This window comes from Panthera uncia, assembly GCF_023721935.1.
Source record: "Panthera uncia isolate 11264 chromosome C1 unlocalized genomic scaffold, Puncia_PCG_1.0 HiC_scaffold_4, whole genome shotgun sequence".
Taxonomy (NCBI): Eukaryota; Metazoa; Chordata; class Mammalia; order Carnivora; family Felidae; genus Panthera; species Panthera uncia.
Window position 1 is genome coordinate 63,723,302 of NW_026057585.1, and position 25,890 is coordinate 63,749,191.

The window sequence follows — 25,890 nt, forward strand, 5'->3', positions numbered from 1 at the left end:
TAAATAGTAAAGCCTGTTTTCCTTAGTTTTGTTTCTTTGCTCATTGATGTGAAGGAACTTTTATATATCGTTGATATTTTCTCTCAGCACAGGCGTACCTCATTTTACTGTGCTTTGCTTTATTGCATCTTACAGATACTGCATACCCCCCCCCCCCCCCCATAAATTGAAGGTTTGTGGCAACCCTTTGTCAATCAAGTCTATCAGCACCATTTTCTAGCAGCATTTGCTAACTTTGTGTCTCTGTGCCCCATTTCGGTAATTTTCATCATCATTATTATTATTTTTATTATTTTATTATTACTACATTATGGTGATCTGTGATCAGTTATCTTTGATATTACTATTGTAATTGTTTTGGGATGCCACAAAGTGTGGCCATATAAGATAGCAAGCTTAGTCAATAAATGTTGTGTGTGTTCTGACTGGTCCACTGACTCGTCATTCACCTGCCTCTCTCTTCCTTGGGCTTCCCTGTTCCCTGAGATGTAACAATATCGACATTAGGCCAATTCATAACTCTACAGTTAAGTGTACAAGTGAAAGGAAGAGACTTGTGTCTCTTACTTTATTTAAGTCAAATGCTAGAAGTGGTTAAGCTTAGTGAGGAAGTCATGTCAAAAACTGAGACTGTGGGGTGCCTGGGTGGCTCAGTTAAGTGGCTGACTTTGGCCCAGGTCATGATCTTACGGTCCGGGAGTTTGAGCCCCGTGTTGGGCTCTGTGCTGACAGTTCAGAGCCTGGAGCCTGCTTCAGATTCTGTGTCTCCCTTTCTCTCTGCCCTTCCCCTGCTCCCTGTCTCTCTCTCTCTCTTTAAAAAATAAACAAAAAAAATTTAAAAACTGAGATAGACTGAATGCCAGATCTCTTGAGCCAGTTAGCCAAATTGTGAATGCAATCAAAAGTACTACTTCAGGGGCGCCTGGGTGGCTCAGTCGGTTAAGCGTCCGACTCTCGATCTTGGCTCAAGTCATGATCTCGCGGTCCGTGAGTTCGAGCCCCACGTCGGGCTCTGTGCTGACAGCTCTGAGCCTGGAGCCTGTTTCGGATTCTGTGTCTCCCTCTCTCTGACCCTCCCCCGTTCATGCTGTGTCTCTCTCGGTCTCAAAAAGAAATAAACTTTAAAAAAAAAAAAAAAAGTACTACTTCAGTGAATACAGTAATGATAAGAATGACAAGAAAGCAGAACAACCTGATAAGGGAGAAAGTTTGAATGGTTTGGATAGATTATTTCCTTAAAGCCTAATCCAAAACAAGGCCTTGATTCTCTTCAATTTTATAAAGGTCGAGAGAGGTGAGGAAGCTGCAAAAGAAAATTTTGAAGCTAGCAGAGGTTAATTTATGAAGTTTAAAGAAAGAAGCTGTTTCCATAAGATAAAAGTGCAAGGTGAAGCAGCAAGATATAGAAGCTGCAGCAAGTTATCCAGAAGATCTGACTAAAATAATTAATGAAGGTGGCGACACTAAATAGATTTTCAGTGTAGCTGAAGATGATGCCATCTAGGACTTTAATAGCTAGAGAGGAGTAGTCAGTGCCTGGCTTCAAAGCGTCAAAGGACAGGCTGACTCTCATGTTAGGAGCTAATGCAGCTGGTGGTTCTAAATTGAAGCCAGTTCTCAGTTACCATTCTCAAAATCCTAGGGCCTTTAAGAATTATGCTTAATCTACTCTGCCTGTGTTCTATAAATGGAACAACAAAGCCCGGATGATAGCACATCTGTTTACAACATGGCTTACTGAATATTTAAGCTTACTGTTGAGACCTGCTCAGAGAAAAACAAAAAAAAAAGATTCCTTTCAAAAAAAAAAAAGATTTCTGCTCATTTTATTTTATTATTATTTTTAAAAAATATTACTGGGGTGCCTGGGTGGCTCAGTTGGGTGAGTGTACGACTTTGGCCCAGGTCATGAATCTCTCGGTTCATGAGTTAGAGTTCCCTGTTGGGCTTTGCACTGACATCACGGATCCTGCTTGGGATTCTCTGTCTCTCTCTGTCTCTGGCCCTCCCCTGCTTGTGTGCACTTGCATTCTCTCTTTCTCAAAAATAAATAAACATTAAAAAAATAAAAATATTACTGCTCATTGACAATGCACTTGGTCACCAAGAGCTATGATGGAGATGTACAATGAGATGAATGTTGTTTTCATGCATGATAACACAACATCCATTCTGCAGTTCATGGATCAAGTAGTAATTTTGGCTTCTCTTATTATTTAACAAATACATGTTGTAAGGCTATATCTGCCATAGATATTGATTCCTTTCTTGGATCCAGGCAAAAAGTAAATCGAAAACCTGCTGGAAAGGATTCATGATCTAGATGCCGTTGAGAACATTTGTGATTCATGGGAAGAGGTCAGAATACCTGAAAGTACATGAATAGGAGTTTGGAAGAAGCTGATTCCAACCCTCATGGATGACTTTGAGAGGTTCAAGACTTCTGTGGAGAACTAACTGCAGATGTTGTGGAAAGAGCGAGAGAATTAGAAGTGGAGGCTGAAGTGTGACTGAATTGCTGCAACCTCATGATAAAAGTTGAATGGATGAGGAGTTGCTTCTTATGGGTGAACAAAGAAAGTGATTTCTTGAGATGGGATCTACTCCTGGTAAAGATGCTATGAAGATTGTTGAAAGGACAACAAAGTATTTAGATTACTATATAAACTTGTTGATAAAGCAGCAGTTGAGTTTGAGAAGATTAATTTGAAGAAGTTCTGGGGTAGGGCCTCTGGGTGACTCAGTCAGTTAAGCATCCAACCTTGGCTGAGGTCATGATCTTGAGATTCATGGGTTCGAGCCCTGCATTGGGCTCTGTGCTGACAGCTCAGAGCCTGGAGCCTGCTTCAGATTCTGTGTTTCCCTCTCTCTCTGCCCCTTCCCCATTCCTACTCTGTCTCTCTCAAAAATAAAAATAAACATTGAAATTAAAAAAGTTCTGTGGATATAATGTTGTCAAACATTGCATGCTACAGAGAAATCCTTTGTGAAAGGAAGAGTCAGTTGATGCAGTCAACTTTATTGTCTTATTTTAAGAACTTGCCACAGCCAACCTTTGCTTTAACAGCCACCACCACGATCAGTTAGCAGCCATGAACATCGAAGCAAGACCTTCCACCAGCAAAAAGATTACGACTCACTGAAAGCTTGGGTGATGATGATTTTTTAGCCCTAAAAGTCTTTTTAAATTAAAGTATGTACATACTTTTAGACAATGCTATTGCACACTTAATAGATGACAGCATAGTGTAAACATAACTTACATGCACAGGGAAACAAAATTTACTTGACTCACTTTACTGTGATATTTGCTTTATTATGGCATCTGGAACTGAACCTGTAATATCTCTGAGGTATGCCTGTATGCAGTTTGCTCTTTGTTTTGTTTATGATGCTTTGTTTTAAAAAAGTTTTAAATTAGGGGCACCTGGGTGCCTCAGTGGGTTAAGTGTCTGACTTTGGCTCAGATCATGATCTCAGGGTGTGAGATTGAGCCCTGTGTCGGGCTCTGCGCTGACAGTGCAGAGCCTGCTTGGGATTCTCTGTCTCCCTCTCCCTGTACCTCTCCCTCTCTTCCTCTCTCTCTCTCTCTCTCTCTCTCTCTTTCTCTGTCTCTCTCTCTCTCTCAAAATGAATAAATAAACATTAAAACAATACTTGTAGGGGTGCCTGGGTGGCTCAGTCGGTTTAGCATCTGACTTTGGCTGAGGTTATGATCTCATGATTTGTGATTTTGAGCCTTGCATCTGGCTTTCTGCTGACAGAGCAGAGCCTGCTTTGGATTCACTGTCTCCCTCTCTCTCTCTGCCCCTCCCGCGCGTGCATGTGTGCTCTCAAATATAAACATTAAAAAAAAAAGAAATACTTTTAGAACATTTTTTCCTTTTAGTTCTATAATCTCTCTGAAATTTATATGTGTTGAATGCAAGGAAGTAGATATTGCCTGTTGTTTCAGCATCATTTATGAATCATAATAAATGGTATTGCAGCAGTATTATAAAGACTGCTGTTTCTAGAATATCGTTTCATTGATCTGTAAGTGTTCCTGTACCAGTATACTGTTTGATTTCAATTCATTTAAAAGTTTATATTTTTATAATTGGTAAGGCTCTTCCCTCTCATTGTTTTCCCTTTTCAAAATGTTCTTGCCTTTTTTGTGACTCTTGTCCTCATGAATTTTAGAATCAGTGTGTATGTTATGTTGCACAAAAAAATCTTCTTGAGATTTTTTCTTATTGGAATTGCCTTGAATTTACAGATTTCATGTGGGAAGGAATTTATATCTTTACAATATCAGGTGTTTTCATTCACCAGCATGGTATGATTAGTCACGTCTTTTATTTTCTTCTGCAGTTTTCTACTTTTCTGCATGTTGATTGTGTTGAGTAGTAGTGAAAAGAATGAGTTCTAGTGCCATGCTATTTGGGTTCATTGTGTGCTAAGCTTGGGCAAATAAAAACCCCTTTTTATACTTCAGTTTTCTCATCCATAAAATGGGAAGAATAATAACTCATTAGGGTTATTGTGAGGATTAAATGGTTAAGACCTGTAAGTTAACACAATATGTTAGCTATTGTTATTAAGTGTATATTTAGGTATTTATAGTTTCTGTTGTTTTTGTGAATGGGGTCTTACATTTAAATCTCATTTTAATTGCTTCTGTTTGATATATAGGAAAGTTCATGATTTTTTGCTTGTGGTTCTTGATTTGAATACTTTGTGGAACTCTGTTTCATACTAATATTTTTGTTTTTCTTCTGTTTTTTCTTTTCTTTTAAGAGAGGGAGAGAGAGAGGCAGAGGGAGAGGGAGAGAGAAAATCTTAAGCAGGCTCCATGCCCACAGTGGAGCCTGATGCAGGGGTCAGTCTCAGGACCGTGGGATCATGACCTGAGATGAATCAGTAGTTGGATGCTTAAGCAACTGAGCCACCAGCTCCTTGTTTTGTTTTTCTAAATTCTTGCATTCTCTAGGTAATCATATATTTTGCAATGAATTCTTTTGGCTTTCAGTATTTTTGGCTCATAGTTCCTATTTATTTATTTATATCATGGATCTTTTTCATTGACTAGAACTTCCAATACAATGTTGAATAGAAGTGATGAGCTTCCACAGTATGGCCGACGACATAGCTAGTGCTCACTCTACTCTCTTTAATGGGGAAACAGCGGACTGCAGGAGACTGAACTGTATCTGCCTCTATTTCCAACAGGCTCATGTTCGTTCAGCTTTCACTCATGAAAAAAAAAGCCAGGAAAATTTTATTAATCCTTTTTTAAAAAAAATTTAATATAAAATTATAGCAAAAAAAAAAAAAAAAGGAACCTGAACTTTAGTAGCACAACTGGAACAATCTGCAGCGATGGCAGCAGCGGTGGGAGAAGAGATTTAATTTAGTTGATTTTCTGTGGTTGTTGGTTGTTTGCTAGTCTCACGGTGATAGAAGCTGCACAGTTTTTCGAAGGGACTGAGAAGCTGCTGGAGGTTTGGTTCTCCAGGCAGCAACCTGACTTAAACCAAATATCTGGGGATCTTCGCACTATCCCAAGATCCGAGTGGGACATACTTTTTGAAGGATGTGCAATGTTCAATCATAAGTGTGACAAAAACTGACAAGCAGGAAGCTTATGTACTCAGTGAGAGTAGCACGTTTGTCTCTAAGAGACGTTTCATTTTGAAGACCTGTGGTACCACCCTCTTGCTGAAAATGTTGGTTCCTCTGTTGAAACTTGCTAGGGATTACAGTGGATTTGACTCAATTCAAAGCTTTTATTCTCGTAAGAATTTCACAAAGTCTTCTCATCAAGGGTACCCACACTGGAATTTCCAGGAAGAAATAGAATTTCTTAATGCAGTTTTCCCAAATGGAGCAGCATATTGTATGGGACGTGTGAATTCTGACTGTTGGTACTTGTAAACTTTGGATTTTCCAGAGACTCAGGTAATCAGTCAGGCAGATCAGACCCTGGAAATTCTGATGAGTGAGTGACCCAGCAGTTATGGACCAGTTCTACATGAAAGATGGTATTACTGCAAAGGATGTCACTTGTGAGAGTGGAATTCGTGACGTGATACCAGGTTCTGTCATTGATGCCACACTGTTCAATCCTTGTGGGTATTCGATAAATGGAATGAAATCGGATAGAACTTACTGGACTATTCACATCACTCCAGAATCAGAATTTTCTTATGTTAGCTTTGAAACAAACTTAAGTCAGACCTCTTATGATGACCTGGTCAGGAAAGTTGTGGAAGTCTTCAAGCCAGGAAAATTTGTGACCACCCTGTTTGTAAATCAGAGTTCTAAATGTCGCACAGTGCTTTCTTCACCCCAGAAGATTGAAGGTTTTAAATGTTTTGCTTGCCAGAGCGTTATGTTCAATGATTACAATTTTGTTTTTACCAGTTTTGCTAAGAAGCATCAACAACAGCAGAGTTGATAAGAACAAATGCAAAAAGAGAACACACATAGAAGGAGGTGGTGGCTGCTTTTTAGATATTCATACCGGGAGCCATGCTTTCCATAACCACCACCTTGTAGCTGCAGAAAGCCCTAGATGTAATGATAATGTAATCATTTTGAATTATATGCATTATTATATGAAGGAGTTAGATATCTTGCATGAATGCTCTCTTCTGTGTTTAGGTATCCTATGCCACTCTTGCTGTGAAATTGAAGTGCATGTAGAAAAAACTTTCTACTATATGAAACTTTACAACACTTGTGAAAACAATTCAGTTTGGCTTATTCACAATGTAATATTTCTCCATGTATCATCCAAAATTCCCCACAGACAAGGCTTTTGTCCTCATTAGGTGTTGGCCTCAGCCTAATCATCTGGGACTGTTCTATTAAATTGCTGCCAGGATTTTACATCCATTTACCTCCACTTTCCAGAACATATTCTCTACTAATATTACTGAAACCAATTTCTACTTCATACAGATGTTTTTTGCAACAGCGTTTAAAATTTATCTTCCATGAGCCGAGTCCTCTTTAAGAAATGATTGCAGTTATCCATTTTGTGTATTACTATTTTAACATTATTGCTTCTTGTACCTGTATTTTTTTAAAAATTGATTTCATTCCTTGCCATGGTGTCTTGCCTCCTGACCCCCTCTCAATAAAGCAATACACTGTTAAAAAAAAAAAAAAAGTGTTGATAAAGAGCATTTTTTCCCCATGGCTCTTTAAATGGACTTGGTGTTGATTTATGAAAGATAACCCTCTATAAAGCTAAGGGCTTTGTGTGTGTATATGTGTGTTCTTAATTTGTTGAGTAGTGGGTTTTGGATTTTTACTAAATTTTTATTATATAAATAATAATTGAACATACTTTTATTACAAAAGATTGAAAAAGTACAGAAGTGATAGACTATAGACAAATTTTTAAAGCATGGAAATTCTTTGTATCCTGCTCTACTTTTATTCCTCTCTGTACATATATGTGTTACATTTGGTTTATACCTTTATATATATTTAATGTGTACAGGTGTACACATACTTTTCTTTTTAATGTTTATTTTGAGAGAGTAAGAGGAAAGGGGAGAGAGGGTGAGAGAGACCAAGTAGGCTGCACACTCAGTGCAGAGCCTGACATGGGGCTCGATCCCATGAATTGTGAGATCCTGACATGAGCTGAAATCAAGAGTCCGAGGCTTAACCAGCTGAGCCACCCAGGTGCTCCTGTACACATATTTTTATTTGTTTCTATAAAAGTAGGTGTTAGATTTTATCTGATATTTTGTTTCATTTAGCAGATATTAAATACCTGCCATGTATCAGGCATTAACCTTCTTCTGTTCATTCAACAAATCTTTAAATGGTTCGTAAGTGCCAAACAATGTCTCTTAAAACGTTTACTAAGTGCCAGACAATGTCTGTGGTGCTGGGGATATGGCTGTGAAGAAAAAGAAGAGCTCTGCTCTCAGAACTAACATTCTAAAGGTGTAGACAATAGAAAGAAGGGAAGGAAGGGAAGGAAGAAGGAAGGGAGGGAGGAAAAGTTAGAAGGAAGGAAGGAAGGAAGGAGAGAGCCAAATGTTGAGAAAAAAGTAAAAGGATAAAAGAGCATAGAGATTGGGGTGCTATTTTAGATAGTGTGGTCAGAGAAAGTTTCTGAAAAGGGTAAATTTCAGCAAAGACTTGAACTAGATGGAACAGTCATGCAAATACTGTCCTTGGGATAGCGCTTTAGGACTGGGAGTAGCAAGCCCAAAGGCCCCAGTGTGAAGCCTGTTGGGAATGTTCTTGTAACAAGAGTCATTTGGTTAGAGCAAAGAGGATGAGGGAAGAGTGGAGGGAAAGCAGGTTGGAGAGGTAGTGGGTGGACAGATTATGTGGAGCTTTCTAGGCTCTGGTAACGATTTTGGATTTTATTCCAAGTATGACAGGAAGCCATTGATGATTTTTGAAAAGTGAAGTGCCTTGTATTAGTTGTTAGGATTGTTTTGACAAAATAGCACAGACTGGGTGCCTTAAACAACAGAAATTTACTTTCTTACAACTTTGGAGGCTAGAAGTCCCAAGATTTGAGTGTCAATAGTTAGGTTTCTTCTGAGGCTTCTATGACTTACAGGTGGCTGCCTTCTTGCTCTGTCCTCATGTGATCTTTTTTCTGTGTAGATACATCTGGTGTCTTTGTGTCCAAATGTCTTTGTCATATAAGTATACCAGTCAGATTGGATTAGGGTTCACCTCAATGGCCTCATTTTAACTTAGTCATATCTCTTTAAAGGTTCTATTTCTAAATATAGTCACAGTCTGAGGTACTAGAGGTTAGGACTTCAACATATGACTTTGGGAGAACATAATTTAGCCCATAACACACCTGATCTGCTTTTTCAGACTGCTGAGGATAGATTTTTAAGTTTATTTTGAGAGAGAGATAGAGAGCATGCACGGCAGGGGGAGGGACAGAGAGGGGGTGAGGGTATCTCAAGCAAGCTCCATGCTGTTAGTGTGGAGCCTGATGTGGGGCTCAATCTCACACTGTGAGATCTTGACCTGAGCTGAAATCAAAGAGTCAGATGCTTAACCCACTGAGCCACCCAGGCTCCCTATGATCTGTTTTGCAAGTGGAATGCTTAGGATTACTTTGAAAGTAGAATGCCTCCACCCACCCCCACCCTTTTCTTTTTCTGGTTTTGAAAATTTGAAGCTAGTAAAAAAAACACATTTTACAAAGGCTGTTTGGGGTGTTCCCCCCCACCCGATTTTTTTTTTTTTTTTACATGCCTTGATGTTTGCCTTTTGAAGATTCTGTGTCTTAAGATTTATCCTAGGATGCATTTCTTGACAGATTGTTCACATTCTTAGAAAATAGCTCTTTGATTTTAACATATCCTACTGCTGTTGAGTTGATTATTTGGCACAGAGGAGCATGACCTCACTGGCCTATTATTAATGAAGTTCCTTTGATTGTTACTTAAGAAATCTATAAGACTAATATTTTATTTTTATTTATTTTTTTAACGTTTATTTATTTTTGAGACAGAGAGAGACAGAGCATGAATGGGGGAGGGTCAGAGAGAGGGAGACACAGAATCTGAAACAGGCTCCAGGCTCTGAGCTGTCAGCACAGAGCCCGACGCGGGGCTCGAACTCACGGACAGCTAGATCACGACTTGAGCCGAAGTGGGACGCTTAACCGACTGAGCCACCCAGGCGCCCCAAGACTAATATTTTATATATACAAAAGAGAACACACAGCTTTTATGGTGCATAATAAACCCCAAAATGGATAACCTATTACTCAACTTAAAACTATTTCATGGGGTACAGGTGCCCCTATGCATCAGTACTCCATGTTTATAGCGGCACTCTCAACAATAGCCAAATTATGGAAAGAGCCTAAATGTCCATCAACTGATGAATGGATAAAGAAATTGTGGTTTATATACACAATGGAATACTACGTGGCAATGAGAAAAAATGAAATATGGCCTTTTGTAGCAACGTGGATGGAACTGGACAGTGTGATGCTAAGTGAAATAAGCCATACAGAGAAAGACAGATACCATATGGTTTCACTCTTATGTGGATCCTGAGAAACATAACAGAAACCCATGGGGGAGGGGAAGGAAAGAAAAGAAAAAAAAAAAGAGGTTAGAGTGGGAGAGAGCCAAAGCATAAGAGACTGTTAAAAACTGAGAACAAACTGAGGGTTGATGGGGGGTGGGAGGGAGGGCAGGGTGGGTGATGGGTATTGAGGAGGGCACCTTTTGGGATGAGCACTGGGTGTTGTATGGAAACCAATTTGACAGTAAATTTCATATATTAAAAAATTAAAAACAAACAAACAAACAAAAAAAAACTATTTCATGGGGCGCCCGGGTGGCTCAGTCGGTTGAGCGTCGGACTTCGGCTAAGGTCATGATCTCGCGGTCCGTGAGTTTGAGCCCCATGTCACGCTCTGTGCTGACAGCTCAGAGCCTGGAGCCTGCTTCACATTCTGTGTCTCCCTCTCTCTGCCCTTCCCCCGCTCATGCTCTGTCTCTCTCTCTCAGTCAAAAATAAATAAAACATTAAAAAAAAACCAAAAAAAAACTTCAGGGGCACCTGAGTGGCTCAGCCTAAGTGTCCGACTTCAGCTCAGGTCATGATCTTGCAGTCTGTGAGTTCGAGCCCTGTGTCAGTCTCTGTGCTGATAGCTCAGAGCCTGGAACCTGCATCAGAGTCTGTGTCTCCCTCTCTCTCTGCCCCTCCCCAGTTCATTCTCTGTCTCTCTGTCTCTCAAAAATAAATAAAGGTCAAAATAAATAAAGGTCAAAAATTTTTTTTAAATAAAAAACAAAACTAGGATCTACTCTAGTGTTCTGCTACATGCCCCTTCCTCTACCCTCCCATGTTGTTTGCCCCCATAACTATTCTGAATTTTGTATTTATCATTCCTTTGTTTAAAAAGAAGTTTTATCACATGCATGTGTATAGCCAAATATAGTCTTTACTTTTCCTTTTTTTTTTTTTTTTGGTTTTATATAAATGATATTCATATGGTATATAATCCTTTGTGATATGCTTTTTATACTCATATTTTTAATTTAAAAATATTTTATTTATTTTTAAGAGAGAGAGCATGAACAGGGAGGGGCAGAGAGAGAGGGAGACACAGAATCTGAAGCAGACTCCATGCTCTGAGCTGTCAGCACAGAGCCCCATGTGGGGCTCGAACCCACCAACCATGAGATCATGATCTGAGCCAAAGTTGGACACTTAACTGACTAAGCCACCCAGGTGCCCCTATTTTTTTTTTTTTTTAAGTTTACTTATTTATTTGGAGAGAGAGAGAGAGACAGAGCTTGGAGGGAGGGGTAAGAGAGAGGGAGAGAGAGAGAATTCCATGACCTGAGCCAAAACTAAGAGTTGGACACTTAACCGATTGAGCCACCCAGATGCCCCTACACTTATTATATTTTTAAGATTTACTACATTTGTAGCTTTTTGTTGGATTATGTATTTTCCTGTATTTAAAAATTTTTTTTAAATCTTTATTATTTATTTTTGAGAGAGAGAGATAGAGTATGAGCAGGGGAGGGGCAGAGAGAGAGGGAGAGACAGAATCCGAAGCAGGCTCCAGGCTCCGAGCTGATAGCACAGAGCCTGACGCAGGGCTCGAATCCACAAACCCTGAGATCATGACCTGAGCCGAAGTCGGGCGCTTAACTGACTGAGCCACGCAGGCGCCCCTGTATTTTTCTGTATTATAATATTATGTGAAAAAGAAATACATTCTGTGAACATACCACAGTTTCTCCATTCTGCTGTCACTAGACATTTGGGTTATTTCCATTTCAGTTAATAATTGAGCGTCTTGCCCTGAGTCTCTCCCTACTTTCATTTTTTGGTGTGGAGTTTAGGCTTCCTCCAGGGCTTCTTGGGAAGAAGTAATGTTTTATCACGTGTATTTAGGTAGGCCTGCAGTTCTCCTTTCTATTTTCTCCATTAGTCTAATTAAATTTACTTATTGTTTTCTAATAATTTCTAAAAACTTCTGATCTGCTAACAGTGTCCTTTTCTATTTTCTGAGTCTGTCATGATTTTATTCTCAAAACCAAAATGAAATATAACTTTTTTGGTTATTTAAATGTGATTTTTGGTATGAAAGTAGGTACATCTATATGTTCAGTCTTTCATCTTAAGTCATCTTTCTTTGCACATTATTCTTCCCAGTTTCTGCTAGACTGACTTTTTCTTTTTTTGTTGAATAAATATGGTATGTAACATTGTGTAAGTTTAAAGTGTATAGTATGTTACTTTGATAAATTTTTGTATTGTAATATTGCTGATACGGTGATGTTTGTCACCTTACGTAATTATAGTACAGTATTTTTGTCTATATTCATTATACTGTGTGTAAAATTGCTGTGGCTTATTTGCTACTCATTATAAGTTTGTTCTCTTAAACACTATCACTCTTACTTCCCACCCCTAGCCCCCATCCCCTTACAACCACCATTTTATTCTCTTTTTTACAGGTTTAACCTCTTTTAGATACCACATATAAGTGATATATGTTTATCTCTGACTTATCTCGTTTAGTATAATGTGCTCAAGTTCTGTCCATTTTGTCCTTTCACATGGCTGAATAATATTCCATTGTGTGTACATACCACATCTACTTTATTCATTCAATCATTGATGGACATTTGGGTTGTTTCCATATCTTGGCTATTATGAATAGTGCTGCAATAAACATGGCAGTGCATATATCTTGTTGAATTCCTCTTTTCATTTCCTTTGGGTATATGCCCAGAAGTGGAATTGCTGCATTTCATGGTAGATCTAATTTTAATATTTTGAGGAACCTCCGTATTGTTTTTCATAGTAGTTGGACCAATTTGTATACCTACCATTAATGTTAAGGGTTTTCTTTTCACCACATTCTCTCTAGAACTTGTTGTCTTTTGTTTTCTTAATGATAGCTATTCTGACAGGTGTGAGATAATAGCTTATTGTGGTTTTTATTTGTACTTCACCGATAACTATGATGTTGAGCATCTTTTCATGTATTTGTTGGCCATTTTGATGTTCTCTTTGGAAAAGTATCTAGTTCTTCTGCTCTTTTTAAAATTGAATTGTTTTTATTATTAAGTTGACTTTTGTTCTTTATATATTTTGGATATTAACATCTTATTCAGTATATGGTTTGTAAAAATTTTCTCCTGTAGGTTGTCTTTCATGTTGTTAGTTGTTTCTTGGTCTGTACAGAAGGTTTTGGGTTTGATATAGTCTCATTTGTTTTTTGCTTTTGTTGTTTGTGCATTTGGCATTGTATAGAAATATCATTGCCAGGGACATGCCTGGCTGGCTCAGTCAGTGGAGTGTGCAAATCTTGATCTTGGGGTCATGAGTTTGAGCCCCATGTTGTGTAGAGATTACTTAGATAAATAAATAGATGTAAAAAAAAAAAAAAAGAAAAAGAAAAAATCATTGCCAAGACCAATGGTGGTGAGCTTCTTTCCTACATTTTTTCTAGGAATTTTATGATATCAGGTCTTATATTTAAGTCTTTGATCCATTTCAATTTCTGTGAGCGGTGTGAGGTAGGGTCCAGTTTCACTGCTCTGCGTATGTTTCTCCAGTTTTTATAGTGTCATTTGCTGAAGAGACTGTCCTTTCCCCATTGGGTATTTTTGGTTCCTTTGTTGAGTATTGTTGACCATATATCCAGGGATTTAATTCTGGGCTCTCTATTCTGTTTTACTGGTTGATGTGTCTATTTCTGTGCCAGTATCATACTATTTTTGTTACTATGGCTTTTGTAGTATAGTTTGAGATCCAGAAGTATGATACATCTGGCTTTGTTCTTTTTTCTCAGGATTGCTTTGTCTATTCAAAGTCTTTTGTGGTTCCACACAAATTTTAGGATTGTTTCTTCTATTTTTGTGATGAATGAATGCCTTGGATATTTTGATGGGGATTGCATTGAGTATATAAATAGCTTTGGGTAGTATGGTCATTTTAACAATATTAATTCTTCTGATCCATGATCATGGGATGGCTTTCCATTGGCATCTTTTTAAATTTCTTTCAGCAAAGCATTGTTTTCATTGTACAGATCTTTCACTTCCTTGCTTAAATTTATTAAGTATTTTATTGTTTTTGATGCTAATGTGAATGGGATTGTTTTCTTTATTTCATTTTCAGGTGCTTCGTCATTATTGTAAAGGAATGTAGTTAATTTCTGTATGTTGATTTGTAGCCTGCCAGTTTACTGGTAGTTTTTGGATTGTTTTTTTTCGGATTTTCTCTAAGATCATATGTTCAGCAAATAGTGGTGGTTTTTAATTATTATTTTATGATTTGGATGCCTTTTTTATCTTTGTCTTTCCTACTATATTGAATAGGAGTGGTGAGAGTGGACATCCTTGTTTCCGACCTTAGAGGAAATACTTTCAGTTTTTCACCGAGTATACAGGCATACCTCATTTTATTGCACTTCACAGATACTGCATTTTTTGCAAATACAGGGTTTGTGGCAAAGCTGTGTCAAGCAAATCTTTTGGCACCATTTTTCCAACAGCGTTTGCTCACTTCATGTTTCTGATAATTATCACAATGTTTCAAATGTTTTCATTATTGTAATTGTTATGGTGACCTGTGATCAGTGATTATGATTTGCTGAAAGCTCAGATGATGGTTAGCTTTTTTTTATCAATAAAGTATTTTTAATTAAGGCATATACATTTTTTTCTAGACATAATGTTATTGCTTTTTTTTTTTTTTAATTTTTTTTTTCAACGTTTTTTATTTATTTTTGGGACGGAGAGAGACAGAGCATGAACGGGGGAGGGGCAGAGAGAGAGGGAGACACAGAATCGGAAACAGGCTCCAGGCTCCGAGCCATCAGTCCAGAGCCTGACGCGGGGCTCGAACTCACGGACCGCGAGATCGTGACCTGGCTGAAGTCGGACGCTTAACCGACTGTGCCACCCAGGCGCCCCTGTTATTGCTTAATAGGCTACAGTATAATGTAAATATAACTTTTATATGCACTGGGAAACAAAAAAAATTCATTTGACTCACTTTATTGTGATATTTACTTTATTGTGGTGGTTTGGGATTGACCTGTATTTCAGAGGTAAGCCTATAATGTTAGCTGTGAGTTTGTCACATGTGCCCTTTATTATTCTGAGATATGTTCCTTATATGCCCAGTACATTAAGGGTTTTCATCATGAGAGGATGTATTATGTAAATAATATACAATGCTTTTTTTGTGTGTATGGAAATGATCATGTGATTTTTGTTTTTCATTTTATTGATGTGATGTATTACATTTCTGATTTGCATGTATTGAACCTCCCTTGCATCCCAGGAGTAACTCCCACTTAGTCATGGTGTATAATCCTTTTAATGTATTCTTGAACTCAGTTTGCTAATATCTTGATGAGAATTTTTGCATCTGTATTCATTAGGCATATTGGCCTATAGGTTTCTTTATCAGAGTAATGGTAGGTTCATAGAACTGGTTTGGAAGTGTTCCCTCATCCTTGTTATGTTAGAAGAATTTGAGGAGGATTTGAGGTGTTAATTCTTCTTTAAATGTTTGGTAGAATTCTCCAGTGATTCTGTCAGGCCAGAGTTTTTTGTGTTGGGAGTTTTTTGATTACTGATTCAATCTCTTTGTTATTGGTCTGTTCAGATTGTGTATTTCTTCCTGATTCAGTCTTGATAGGTTGTGTTTCTGAAATGTATCCATTTATTCTAGGTTAGGTATTTTATTGACATTGCATATTTTTCTGCTGTGATCTTTGTTATTTCCTTCCTTCTGCTAACTTTGGGCTTAATTTCTTATTTTCTAGTTTCTTGAGGTTCAAAATTAGGTTGAGATCCTTCTGATTGTTTAAAAAAATTTTTTTTTTAATGTTATTTCTGAGAGAGGGGGGAATGAGCAGGGCGGGGGAGGGGCAGAGAGCGAGGGAGACAGAACTCAAAGCAGTTTCCAGGCTCTGAGCTGTCAGCACAGAGCCTGATGCAGGGATTGAACTCACGAACTGTGAGATCATGACCTGAGCCAAAGTCAGAAGCTTAGCCGACTGAGCCACCCAGGCACCCCTCATTCTGAATTCTTAATACATGTATTTATTGCTATAAACTGTCTTCACAGAAGACTTTGTAGTTAGAGAACTACAAAACAAAGCCACAGAAGAGTTTGTAGTTAGAGAAACTACAAAACAAAAAAGAGTTTGTAGTTAGAGAAAATAGTTGGTATGATTTCAATCTTAAATTTGCTAAGATTTATCTTGTAGTCTATCATATGACCTGTCCTGGAGAATGTTCTATGTGCACTTGAGAAGAATGTGTATTGTGCTGCTGTTGGATAGAATGTTCTGTATGTCTATTGAGTACATTTGTTTTTAAGTGTGGTTCAATTCGAATGTTTCCTTGTTGATTTTCTTTCTGGATGATTTGTCTATTACTGATAGTGGGGTATTGAATTCCCCTATAATTATTGTATTGCTGTCTATTTTTCCCTTAAGATTTGTTATTATTTACTTAATATATGTTGTTGCTTGGGTGTTGGGAGCACGCATATTTACAATTGTTACATCTTTTGATGAACTAACACCTTTATCATTATATAATGACTTTCTTTGTTTTGAAGTCCATTTTGTCTGATAAAAGTATGGTGGGGCATCTGAGTGGCTCAGTAGGTTAAGTTGGCTTTGGCTCAGGTCATGATCTCATGGTTTGTGAGTTTGAGCCCCGTGTTTTTTTTTGTTTTGTTTTGTTTTTTAAATTCTGCTAAGATGATTACTTGTGTGACGTAATGAATAGCTGACTCAAAATGTTTGTGATTTTTTTTTTTCCTCTTTTTTTTAGGTACATCAAATTACGGAATGGCTTGCAGGCACTTTTGATTTCAGACCTAAGTAATATGGAAGGTAAAACAGGAGATGCAACAGATGATGAAGAAGAAGACGAAGAGGAAGAAGAAGAAGACGATGATGATGACGATGATGATGAAGATTCTGGAGCTGAAATAGAAGATGATGATGAAGAGGGTTTTGATGATGAAGATGAGTTTGATGATGAGGATGAACATGATGATGAGGATCTTGATACTGAGGATAATGAATTAGAAGAATTAGAAGAGAGGGCAGAAGCTAGAAAGAAAACCACTGAAAAACAGGTGTGAATCTTGTCTATTATTATGTCTTTTTCTGATTTGGGAATTCTTTGGGATAAGTCCTAAATTCATGTTTTATTTCTTAATGTAAAAAAGGAAGTATATTTATCTTTTGATCTTTAGTAAAGGTCTATTTATTCTGTATAAAAATAATACTTAAAAAACATTTTGCTCTGATTAGGAAAGTATAAAAGCTCATTATAGAAATGAATGGAGTATGGAAACCAATTTGACAATAAATTTCATATATATAAAAAAAGAAATGAATGGAAAATAAAGAAAAACTCAGAATGTAATGATCTCATAATCATAAGTCTCAGAGGTTTTCACTGGTAATATTTGAGGATCTGTGCAATTCTTAGCTTGGAATAGAGGGATAGGAGAGTATATTATCCTTGGAGGGACTGGAAAAAGAACAGGGTAGTGTAGAATTCTCACCTGGGCCTATGGTTCTAAGCATCCTCATGGATAATTTCCGCTTAGTAATTTCATGTATTTTTTCTCTTTTTATGGGGAGGCACCAAGTAAGTTGGAGGAATTGAAATAAAAATGGGCAGTTGAACTTTGACTCTTGAACAATGTGGGGTTTAGGAGTCCCCAACCTCCTGTGCAATTGGAAATCCATGTATAACTTTTGATTCACCTAAAACTTAACTACTAATAGCTTACTTTTCCCTGGAAGACTTACTGATAACACAAACAGTTGATTAACACATATTTTGTATATGTATTATGTATTGTATTCTTACAGTAAAGTGAGCTAGAGATAATGTTATGAGGAAAATCACAAGAGAAAGTACATTTACAGTGTTGTATCTATTGAAAAATACAAGTTAAGTGGACCTGGGCAGTTCAAACCTATGTTGTTCATAGGTCAAGTATAATAACAATAAGTAAATATATCAATAGGGCTTGATAAGGAGAATTTTCCTCTCTAGATATCTTTTAAAGAATGCCTCCATTTTGCAGTAGGGAGTACCTATATTAGAGGATAATATTTTGGAGGCATTATAGTGGGATTGATCAGCAAATGTTTGTTAAAGCTAGTTTCTTGAATACTGATAATATATTCAACATGGTACAGTCACATACAAATGAAGTAAGGTTCATATTATTAAGACTAAAATATAGATGTCAAATGTATTCTACCATAAGGTGGTCAGCCTTCAGAGATAAAAAGATGTGAGATATAGGTAGTGTAAATATGTTATGAGTAAATCCTTTTGATAGTCACTCTTCCTGGAAAAATTACTTTCTTAAAGAAGATTGTACCAGTTTTTTCACTTTTTTGTTGAAAGGGGATTGAGTCATGTCTGTGAGAAGCTATTTGCCCCTTGCTATATAGATTATGAGTAATGCCTGTTTTGGGGTAACATGTTAGGACAAGTGGTTTTAGTTGGAAAACTTTAGTTATAAAAACCAAAATACTGAAAAGAAAAAAATATATATACATACGCCACTTGATACTTTGTATTAAGGTCTTTATAAATAAATTGGGAACTAATACATTAATTTAAAATAGATCTCATAATTCCAAATAGAGCAATAATAGGAAGAAATTATATAAGTCACAAAGTGAAAAACACTAACAGTCAGGAAACCTGAGTTCTAATTCTGGCTCTGGCTCTATCTGGATGGTTTTATGCCTTTTCATTTTCTTATTTCTAAAACAACAGGATTAGATTATATAGGTAATTATTTTTTTAAGATTTTATTTTTTCTTTAATCTCTCCCCCAATGTGGGACATGAACTGAAAATCCTGAGTTCAAGAATCACATACTCTTACTGACTGAGCCAGCCAGGTGTCCCTAGATTATATACATAATTTTTAAGGCCTATTTTAGCTCTAAAACTGATTATGTTATAACTTAATAAGTGAATATTTCCTATCTAAAAGTTTCCTTCTATATCTGTTAGTAACTTTTCCATACTTTGGATTTCTTTATATCATCTGTCAACTGATAAGTAAAACTCTAGGGTTAAAGACTTGTTTTGACAGCTGATTTTATTGTCAAGACATAGTAAAATACTTTAGATTTATTATAGGGGTTGTAAGCCCCTTTGACTAATGAAGATGTGCATACAGTATTTTGGTACCCCTTTTTATTTTGCTTAGGTGGATCAAACTCTAAATGTTTACCTTTTTTAGAACAGCAAGATCAGATTCTAGTGCTCATTTAAAAATGGTTTAGATGCTGCCTTTTCTGAAAACTCAGTTGATATATTCCCTCATATTGATTGATTGCTAATGTTCTAGGTCATATTAGAAAGGAATACAGGAACCTAATGTAGTTTGAAGATGAAATCAAATTGTTTATTCAGATGCAGTGGTTATACTAGTGAAAGGAAAGATCCTATGACTGATTGTAACATTGGAAATGATTTATATTCATGAATGAATAAGTGTATGCAAAAGGGAAATAGTCTATGTAAGAGATGGCTTAAAGAGTAGCTTAGGGTTTTTCAGTGATTTTATGGTTTAATTTGTATTTGAAAAATGTGGATCTTGTTTAAGGTAAATACGAAAGTTAATAAAAGAAGCGGGAAGAAATAATTTTGAGGTTTTTGGAGAACATTTACCTAATTAAGAATTAACTACTTACCTGAGGCATCATTTTTAGCCCTCTCCATCTTCATCTTCCCAAAAGGAAGTTGTTCTTGATCTGAAAGGTTTGATAAACTAACAAGGTTGAAATTTAAGTATGATACATACAGAATTATGATTTGTTCAGGGTTTTCTTAAGTCAGTTCTCAAGTATGAATTTCTCAAGTATGAATTTCTTGGGTAGATAATTCTCAAGTATGAATTTCTTTTCTAGCAATCGCAGAGCCTGTTTTTGCTGTGGTCAAAGCTGACTGATAGACTGTGGTTTAAGTCATCTTATACAAAAATGTCTTCAACCCTGGTCGAAGCAAGAAATCTTTATGGGGTAGTTGGAGCTGAAAGCAGGTTAGGCACCTATTAAACATCCCAGAACAGGTTAGACTGTAGTTTGAAGAAGTGGATATTCCCCTATTTTTTAACTGAGTTTATGTGCCTACAACTTCAAAATGGGATTTACAGTGTAAAATGAGGCTGTTTGGTTCTTCTGTAAACATATTTTCCATTTATGACACATGGTCAGGCTTTATGCCACGTACATGCTATTTTTTGAAAGCTCTCTTTTTAGAGGAATAACCATTTATCAAAACAGTCTATATCACCAAATGTTAGCCTTTTAAAATTGACATTTCTAAAATGTGGGGAAAGCTAGTAATTCAACTTCCTATCCTCAAGGATTCAAATTGACTATTTTCCTCTTCTGTTTTGTGTCTTTTAATTTACAATCACATAATGGTATACCCTAATCATTTTTAGTGCATAATTTGGTATACCTGTTGGCCATCCATTTTGTTAAAAACTCTGATTTGCCCAAGGTATTGGGAGAATACCTACAGATCAGATATATGTTCTGTATATCGTCAATAAGAAAAGAAGAACTAAAAAGCCTCTTTAAAGTTTAGTTCTGTAGTTTTTTTTAATAGTTAAAGACTTTCTTTTTTAACCATTTACTATCTTTATTAAATGTTTTCCTGACATGTTATTTTTTACCCTGTTTTAATAAAAACAGAATTTTCTGAGTAACATATTGAGAAGTCTCACCTCTAATAACTTAGTTACTGAACACATAGTCGTTAATTGCTAAGATCTTTAGAAATAATCTACCTAGATAAATTATTTCTGCAGATTTCCAAAATCTATTAAGTCAGGAAACATACTTGGTTCGGAACTCTGAAATGCTGGCAGGAAATGATATTTGGGTGGGCTGGCTAGTCCCCTTTCCTTTTTTTTCTGTTTCTGCTTTTTCCCTTAGGTCTGCACCTGTTCAGCATTTGGGAGGATGGCAAGAGGAGGAGCAGCAGGGTGAAACTGACACAGTTCTGGTGAGTTTCACTATGCTGCTCCTCCTGATTCTCAGGGAAAGAATTTTGTTACTTTCTGTTGGAAACATCCATCTCCAAGTGAATCCTTAATATGTGATGACAGTGTTATTCCTTTAGGAATGACTCACTATTTGCATGTGTTCTACTTACTCCAGTCTGCAGCGGCTCTTTGTGTTGGAGTTGGGAGTTTTGCTGATCCAGATGACCTGCCTGGGCTGGCACACTTTTTGGAACACAGTAAGATCTTTACAGAATATTATTCCTGAGTGTGTTTTTTCCTCCAAATTTGTACAAATTGATTTTAAAGATAAATAACTGGTTTTATAGAAATGTGATATGTTTAATAAGAGAAAAGACTAAGAAAAACATTTATTTATTTAAAAAAATTTTTTTAAACATTTATTTTTGAGAGACAGAGACAGAGTGTAAGTGGGGCAGGGGCAGAGAGAGAGAGAGAGAGGGAAAAAGAATCCCAAGCAGACTCCAGGCTCAGGGCTGTCAGCACAGAGCCCGACACTGGGAAGAACTGTGAGATCATGACCTGAGCGGAAGTCGGACGCTTAACTGACTGAGCTGCTCCGGCGCCCCAAAGGAAAAGCATTTATTAATATCATAGGGGAAGACTTAATTTTAATCTCCTTGACTGTATAATTTTGTGGATTAGAATGAAACCCACCTATAAAACTATTTTAAAATGTAGATTTTATTATTGTTCTGGTATGGTAAGGCCAACAGATCAGGAGATAGTTGCCCATCTCTAAGAATCTTATAACCTTGGGAAGGACTGCCTCTTCCAGGGTTAGCAATGCCCCAAGCTGTCAAACATTGGGAATACAGAAAATAAAAAGGCATGATTAATATCAAAACAAAATAAAATCTTCAGTTTAATTATGAATATACCTAAATAAAACCTGTGTGGTTGCTGTACAGTTATAAATTTAAGTCTATATTTGTTTTCTTGAATTATTTATTTATATTCTGATTTTCTAAGCTATTTGAGGGTAAACATGCACCTTAGGACTTTCATAGTAACAATCTGCATATATGCTAATACTTACATTTTGCCCTTTTTATAAATACTTTTAAAAAATAAAGTGCTTAGTTGTTTTAGTATAAAACTAATAGATGAGCATTATAGAAAATTACAAAAGCAGAAATATAATGAAGAAAGAATTATCCAGACATAAGCATTGTTAGTATGTTGGTATATTTCTTCTGTTTGTTTTGTTTTGTTTTGCACATGAGAGATTTCATTGTTGATAATAACATTGTCTACATCTTTGTGTTCTTTCACTTTGTGTTCTTTCCACTTAGTGGTATTCATGGGTAGCTTGAAATATCCAGATGAAAATGGATTTGATGCCTTCTTGAAGAAACATGGGGGTAGTGATAATGCTTCAACTGATTGTGAACGTACAGTCTTTCAATTTGATGTCCAGAGAAAATACTTCAAGGAGGCCCTCGATAGGTAACTAACTCAAAATGTATTTTTATTTTAATTATCTAACGACATTTTACAAATGGAGACATTGGGCATTTTTCTATGGTATTTCTTTTCAGGCTGTACTCTAATTCTGTAGAATTGTCATACTTTATCTGGAGAAATGAGCAAACTATTAAATGCACCTTGGCTCTTGTTCTGTAATATACTTAGTCTTTGTGTTGAAGATTACACTGAAACCCTTAAACACCTTTGAGTTTTATAAATAATGTATACTCTATTGGCTCATTATTGCGATTATTTTTTCTAATTTAGTAGAAAATATGGAAAAACAGAAGCAAAAAAGGGGTAAGATTGTTCCTAATTTGATATCTAAGGATAACTATGGTTAATGGTTTGGTGTATGGTCGTCTATATTTTTAAATGTATTTGGGATTATTATTCATATCCTATTATATTTTTATTTTAATTTTTAAATTTTAATTTCAGTATAGTTAACACACAGTGTTAAATTCATTTCAGGTGTACAGTATAATGATTCAACAATTCTAACTATTACTAAGTGCTCATCAAGATAAGTGTATTCTTAATCCCCTTTACCTATTTGACCCATCCTCTTACACACCTCCCCTCGGTAGTTAGTTAGGTAGTTAGTTAAGCGTCTGATTTTTGAGTTGTCCCTTTTCTTCCCTTTGTTTGTTTGTTTTGGTTCTTAAATTCCACATATGAATGGGTCCTTTTTATATTTTAAACAAGACATATCATTTTTATACATCATGATGTAATTTATAAAACCTAATTTTAAGGGATTGTGTGTTATTTTTATTGTATAAAGAATAACATAATCTGTTTAACAAGTTACATATGATTGGTTAGTTGAATTGTGTTCAGTTTTTAAAAAAAAATTTTTTTTAACGTTTATTTATTTCTGAGACAGAGACAGAGCATGAGTGGGGGAGGGGCAGAAAGAGAGGGGGGAGGGACACAGAATCTGAAACAGGCTCCAGGCTCTGAGCTGTCAGTACAGAGCCCGACGCGGGGTTCAAACTCACAGACCGTGAGATCATGACCTGAGCTGAAGCCAGACGCTCAACTGACTGAGCCCCCCGGGCGCCCCTGTGTTCCGTTTTTTAGTATTTGTAATGCTGTGATGAATATCCTAATCTCTGTGCACATCTTTAATTATTTTTTGATTAAGTTCTAGGAAGTAAAATTGCTGAGTATATTTGCATGTGTATTTTTTTTCATGCATGTGTATTTTTTTTGCATGTGCATTTTTAAGGATTTTTTTCTTTTTTTGAATTTTTTTGAATACTTCTATTACTTATTTTTTAAAATTTACATCCAAGGTAGTTAGCATATAGTGCAATAATGGTATCAGGAGTAGAATCCAGTGATTGATCTCCTACATCTAGCACCCAGTGCTCATCCCAACAAGTGTCCTTCTTCTTTTTTTTTTTTTTTTTAATTTTTTTTTAACATTTATTTATTTTGAGACAGAGAGAGAGAGAGAGAGCATGAACAGGGGAGGGTCAGAGAGAGAGGGAGACACAGAATCCGAAGCAGGCTCCAGGCTCTGAGCTGTCAGCACATAGCCTGATGCGGGCTCGAACCCATGGACTGCGAGATCATGACCTGAGCCGAAGTTGGACGCTCAACCGACTGAGCCACCCAGGTGCCCCAACAAGTGTCCTTCTTAATGTCCCTTGCCCATTTAGCCCATCCCCTCTCCCACAACCCCTCCAGCAACCCTCAGTTTGTTCTCTATATTTAAGAGTCTATGTTTTGTCCCCTTCCCTGTTTTTATATTACTTTTGCTTCCCTTCCCTTATGTTCATCTGTTTTATATCTTAAATTCCACATGAGTGAAGTCATATGATATTTGTCCTCTCTAATTTCGCTTAGCATAATACCCTCTAGTTCTGTCCATGTTGTTGCAAATAGCAAGATTTCAATTTTTTGATTGCCGAGTAATACGCCATTGTATGTAAATATACCACATCTTTATCCATTCATCAGTAAATGGACATTTGGGCTCTTTTCATACTTTGGCTATTGTCAATAGTGCTGCTATAAAACATTGGGGTGCATGTGTTCTCTTCTCTTTCATTCTTGATTTTATTTATTTGTGTCCTTTCCTTTTTCTTTTTGATCACATTGGCTAGGGATTTATCAATTTTGTTAATTCCTTCAAAGAAACAGCTCCTGGTTTCATTGATCTGTTCTGTTTTTTTGATATCATTGATTTCTGCTCTAATCTTTATTATTTCCCATCTTCTGCTTGTTTGGGGTTTTATTTACTGTTCTTTGTCCAGCTCTTTAAGGTGTAAGGTTAGATTGTGTATTTGACACCTTTCTTCATTCTTTAGGAAGGCCTGGATTGCTATATCCCTCTTTTGACCCAAAAGGGATCAAATCTGCATCCTGGAGGTTTGGGGCTATGGTGGTGTTATTTTCATTGACTTCCATGTACTTTTTAATTTCCTCTTTATCTTCTCAGTTAACCCATTCATTCTTTAGTAGGATGTCTTTTAATCTCCAAGTATTCATGGTCTTTCCAAATTTTTTCTTATGAGTGATTTCGAGTTTCATATCATTGTGGTCTGAAAATATGCACGGAATGATCTGGATCTTTTTGTACTTGTTGAGGGCTGATTTGTATCCCAGTATGTGATCTATTCTGGAAAATGTTCCATGTGCAAGGCTTTTTTTTTTTTTTTTTTTAAAGCTTTTGATACTCACTGTAAAATTGTTTTCCAGAAAGTTTCTGTCCATGTGTTAGTAGAGTTTTGATGTCACAGGTTGCAGACCAGAGTCTACAGTAGAAAATTCTAGATAAATATAAGATTGAAATATAAAAAAAGAAATCTTGAATTTGATCAATATAATGTAAGCCCTCTGAGGGCAGGGATTTTTATCTATTTATTTGTTGATATCTCTCCGGCATCCAGAATTTGATAGATAATCTATACTGATATTTGTTGAGTGAATTAATACTGTTTCTTTATAGAAAAAATTACCATAAAATTAACACATAAATGACCAGAAAATTCTCAAAAACATGACAAAAATTCAGTTTTCTTAAAGAAATTGTCTTTTCCATTAAGAGATTTTGACCCATAAGTTGAAAGCATATGCCGTTCTTCTCAACGGGATAAATATTTATGTTCCTCTATCCCCAGTAAACAACTCTTTTGCTAAAACAGTGTTAAAATACCATTAAAATTGACAATATTACTTTGATAACATTTATAATAGGATACCACATTCTAGTTTTTCTTCCTTAATCTCTAATATGGCTGCCTGTGTTCAGTGAACTATTTAAAAACTAGCTGTTTTTATTTTTATTTTTATTTTTTTCTTATTTTTTTTTTGTTTTTGTTTTGTTTTT

General features: G+C 36.3%; 1 protein-coding gene and 1 pseudogene across 3 annotated transcripts in view; both read left to right on the top strand.

Annotated features, from left to right (window-relative positions):
• The window catches only part of NRDC (nardilysin convertase), a 103,307-nt gene that overhangs the window by 24,039 nt on the left and 53,378 nt on the right, over positions 1–25,890 (top strand). For 2 of the 3 annotated variants that reach the window (XR_007454791.1, XM_049617189.1), the window contains exons 2-6: positions 16,827–17,136; positions 19,954–20,084; positions 20,989–21,058; positions 21,214–21,295; positions 22,373–22,526. Coding sequence is in view for 2 of the 3 variants with exons in the window: in XM_049617189.1 (XP_049473146.1) it covers positions 16,827–17,136; positions 19,954–20,084; positions 20,989–21,058; positions 21,214–21,295; positions 22,373–22,526 (747 nt within the window). In the remaining variant the exon portion in view is untranslated. The remainder of the gene's footprint in view (positions 1–16,826; positions 17,137–19,953; positions 20,085–20,988; positions 21,059–21,213; positions 21,296–22,372; positions 22,527–25,890) is intronic. The other variant, XM_049617190.1, reaches the window with a different exon arrangement.
• On the top strand, positions 152–7,329 carry LOC125912622 (S-adenosylmethionine decarboxylase proenzyme 1-like; annotated as a pseudogene).